The sequence below is a fragment of the Gossypium raimondii genome, chromosome 13 (genome assembly GCF_025698545.1).
Source record: "Gossypium raimondii isolate GPD5lz chromosome 13, ASM2569854v1, whole genome shotgun sequence".
NCBI lineage: Eukaryota > Viridiplantae > Streptophyta > Magnoliopsida > Malvales > Malvaceae > Gossypium > Gossypium raimondii.
Window position 1 is genome coordinate 41,124,748 of NC_068577.1, and position 4,292 is coordinate 41,129,039.

The 4,292-nt window shown below is 35.6% G+C and overlaps 1 protein-coding gene across 1 annotated transcript; it reads right to left on the reverse strand.

Moving 5' to 3' along the window:
• Positions 1-345: 345 nt before the first annotated feature.
• Positions 346-2,699, reverse strand: LOC105784182 (myb family transcription factor IPN2). The gene is made up of 6 exons (XM_012609986.2): positions 2,366-2,699; positions 2,199-2,275; positions 1,946-2,003; positions 1,747-1,801; positions 1,371-1,413; positions 346-1,239 (listed from the first exon to the last, which is right to left on the reverse strand). Exons 1-6 carry the CDS (start codon positions 2,532-2,534, stop codon positions 598-600), a joined length of 1,044 nt encoding a protein of 347 aa, XP_012465440.1. The 5' UTR covers positions 2,535-2,699; the 3' UTR covers positions 346-597.
• Positions 2,700-4,292: the final 1,593 nt, after the last annotated feature.

Sequence of the window (4,292 nt, forward strand, 5' to 3'; positions counted from 1 at the left end):
ATGTAACAAATCCAAATATTACATCTCACATCCTTTTAGAAGAATTTTGAACACGGTATTGTCTTTTATGGTGGTGGTGACCAGCAAAAAGGCCAATTAACATCAAGAACGAAGAGGGCGTGCAAATGTCAATGGCAAAATAGTTTTGTCGCATTCTCTTTTGTTCTTAAAATCTCAAATCATAACAAAATATAATGTTATTTCCATGCACAAATGAGCTGATAGATTAAAAAAAAAAGATTATTTTAAAAACCATTAGGTTATATAAAAAGAAGTTTTGACAAGATAGATATTTCAATGGAAGAAAACAGGCATGGTACACACAAAGTGCGAGAGATGCAAAAATTATAGTAGAAATCGACAATAGCATATAATTGGAATGGTGGGCAAGTACAAATTGATGTACTAAACTCATAACAATTAAGTAACAAGTTAAGATTTGCATGTGCATGGCATGCATTATCATATACCTCAGGCAAAACCCTATTGTAATTATAATTAATTTACTAAAACCCTATTCAGATATCAGACGCAGGGCCGGGGAGCATAATTAATTAATAAAGTCTAATCATAAGTCAAATATATGTTAGAAATTGATCATCCAAATGGTGAATTCCTCCCTTGTGCCACACTACCACTATTTATCATAGGGTTCATCCTCTCTGTCTGAAGTGCTGCCCTTCTTGGCGATGGCCTTTCCAGCTTAGGCGATGCTTCGAACTTCTTTTCACCTATGCCATCGCCCGAAAGCACCGGCTTGGCATCGTAAATCTCCGAAATACTGTCTAGCTCGGTAGACGGCGGTGCAAGCTGAATCTGGTCGGTTTTGAAAGGATCATCTTGAGGTCCTAGACATGATGGTGCCGTGCCCAAATCTTGCAGTCGGAGATCATCGGACCAGATCAATGGACTCTTCCCGCTGCCGCTGTAAGGGCTCGGCCTCTTCTTTCCGAGGCAAGTGTTATCATTATTGGAAATGAAGCCATCAACTAATGGTCTATCCATGTTGTGTGGGAGATCGAGTTGGTCACCTCCGTAAATGTTGAGATCTTGAAACGGTGGGAAATTGAGAGGACCGAAATCTTTCATCGCTCCGATATCAGGAACACCTTGATTTCCCATACCTTTGTAGCCCCCGGAAGCCATATTTTCGCCAGCCAATGTTTGACAAGCCTTTTCTAGTATGGACTGCATATACTTGCCTTGAGCCTCAATCCTCAGTTGAAGGTGTCTTTGAACCTGCCAGCCACGCATGAACGAGTTCATATAAAAGAAGATTTATCCACCCAAACATTTCATTGTTTTGTAATAGTGATGAAGCAAGAAAGAATATAATATGATCTGTTGAGATAAGGAGAATCTGTGCATACCTCCAATTGCTCATGAAGTCTTCTCTGCACTTCCATTTGCATCCTAATCGCATCACCCATGCATGTTAGAGTTACACATACGTTCCACGAGAAAATCCCAAATAATTTCATTTTTAGAAAAAAAAAAAGAAAAAAAAAGAGAGGCAAATTCTATGTGATTTATATTCATTTAATTCATGCTTTATATCGATTGAACGTATTAAATCGTAAACTGATCATGGACATCCCCAACAATTCAATATTAATCGTAATTAAAGTTCAAAAAGGGGGTATGCACCAAAAAAAAAGTTCTAAAAGGGGGTAGGCCTAACTTGATTGCTCTTGATAGTATTTTTTACATCATTAAAATAATCACAACAACTGAATAGATACATACTCGTTCATGCTACGAGCCATCATGCCTGAGGACGAAGCCGCACTTCTTTGAAGATCTAACGCCCCCGGAAAAACAGGGAAGAAAAGAAAAATTAGCTACAAACATACATACATGCATGAATATATATATATATATATATATATACACAGTAGTATGTTTAAAGAAAACCCTAGAAAGAAGAGTCCACCTCATCTCTTACCATCTTTCATAGAGTGATCATTTATTTCTTTGTGAGGTTGCTTTCCAAGTCTGAATTTCTAATCCAACAAGAAGGATTAAAATTAGTGTAATCAAAAGAAGCATAAAAAAGAGAGGAAAAGATGAATAAAATAACACACAAAAAGAAAAAAGAAAAGGGAAATCCAAGACAACCCTACATGGAGAAGCTGGTCACAAAAGGGCTGGAAGAAAAAAGCTAAAGCAAGCATGAGATATGGGTGTCGTATTCAAACCTGGAGATGGCTCTTGAGGTGGTAAAGTGTAAGGCCCTTCACTCCCATAACTCTCATGATTGTTTTTGGTGTGGCCTCTGTCAAAGTTAAGCAAAACATAAGGATGTAAGGTTATGAAGAAATGGAAGTAATAAAAAGAAGGGAATAATAATGGATAGATGAAGTACTGTCAGGGCCTCCAAGCTGAGTAACAGCATCGACAAAGCGTTCATGGAGCTCAACGGTCCAACGCAGGCGAGGCTTGGGGTCAGTGGTGAGAACCAGACCAGAGTCGCCTTGAACACACATAGGCCTATCATGGGAATTCATAGTTGTGGGCTTCTTTGGTTGGAACATTCTCTCTCACTCACACAAGCGGCTGTGAGAATACCCTGAGATTCAAGAACAAATGCGATGCAAATAGGGAGGAATAGGGTGCGTTTTTGAAGAAGAGAAGAGAGGGTTTGCCTCAGGTTCCTTGGTTTTCAACTATACTAAAAAAAAAAAGGAATAAACCACAGGCTCCCCTCTTCATATAAAAAGAAAAGCTAAATTTATAATACTATATACCATACCATACCATACCATACCATATACCATATATCATACCAACAAAAAGAAAAAGAAATATTAAAGAGCAGCTGTTCTAACATGCACCCACTCTCCCCTTTACCCAAACAAAAGATACTATAAATATGTTGTCATCACCATACGTACAATACAATATTTATACTACACTTAAACACTTTACTGGCTGACAGACGGATAGACATACAGATCTGAACATACAGCTTCCAAATTTCAGAAAAAAAAAGGGTTGAGGTTACTGTTTAAGAAAGAAAAAGATAAGTGCATGGAAAAGTTTTGCAAAAGAATAAAATATGGTTAGAATGTACAAAATCAGATACGTGTGAGAGTGAGGGTGAGGGTAATGTATCTTTTGTCATCTCTAAAAGAAGACTGTATCTTTCTACCATACCATTACCATGTGCAAACTTTTTGAGTATTCGGAATATGAGTGAGACGATGCACTCACCATGCCAACCATGTTTAATAGTACATACATGAGTCATTAATTAAAGTCCATACATGACCCATTTTGTTGGTTTTATAGTACAATTTCCCTTTTTAGGTTATAATGAAGTTCAAAATCTTGTGGGCTATATAATCTATGATGGGGGTTCAGAAAACAAAGACATTTGTGTGTGTATATATCCTTTATGACATTACCAAGAAAAAGGTAGTCATCATTCTTGACACCAAATTTAATGATTAATTGATGGATTCTTACCCAAATTACTAGGCAATCAAAGCTATAACTAAACTTATAATTTCTTTATCATTTTGTTTTTGTTTCTTTTGCTTTTTGCCTTTGCCGTTGCATGCCTTTCGGTTAAATAACTGATCAAATTTTGATTACAGAAGCTGTTAATTACAACCCAAATCTACTGTTTTATTAATATATCCATATTCAACTTATAGTAAAACAAGTGGCATCATATTCTGCAACATGTACGCAATTTGTTTAAAAATTTCTAAGCCTGTAGTTGCTTTGCAGGCAATCTAATTTCTACTTTCCATAATCAATAAGATTCAAATATGAAGTCAAGGGTATATCACTAACATTCATATGTGATTCCCAATTGCCTTACCCTGCATATATATGTGCATTGATAAATAAATAAATAATTGTATTATTGTTACATATTATAATCGTGTTAAATTTTAATATATATGTATAATTCATATTACATACACTTGGGGTTTCACATGTTGATATTACTTTTCACATCATACCATCATTTATGTTCATGTGGTGTAATTATATTGATATTTAAAATTAGGGTAAACTATATCATTTGTCACTAAAAAAATTTATTTAAGTCGCTAAGCGGTTAAGTTTTTTTTTTTTTTTTAAAGTTTCTCCAGTGAGCTTCAAGCAACAATTTAACAGTACCTATCGACGAGTAAAAAAACATACCATAGATCCAGGTTGATCTGAGAGTTAGTATTGGAGATCAGAGAAAAAAGCTATTTGAATTTGGTTCGTAGATTTATGACGTCCAAAGTTATTTCATGAAAAAATTGAATTGTAAAAAAGAAGGGAAAATAGAA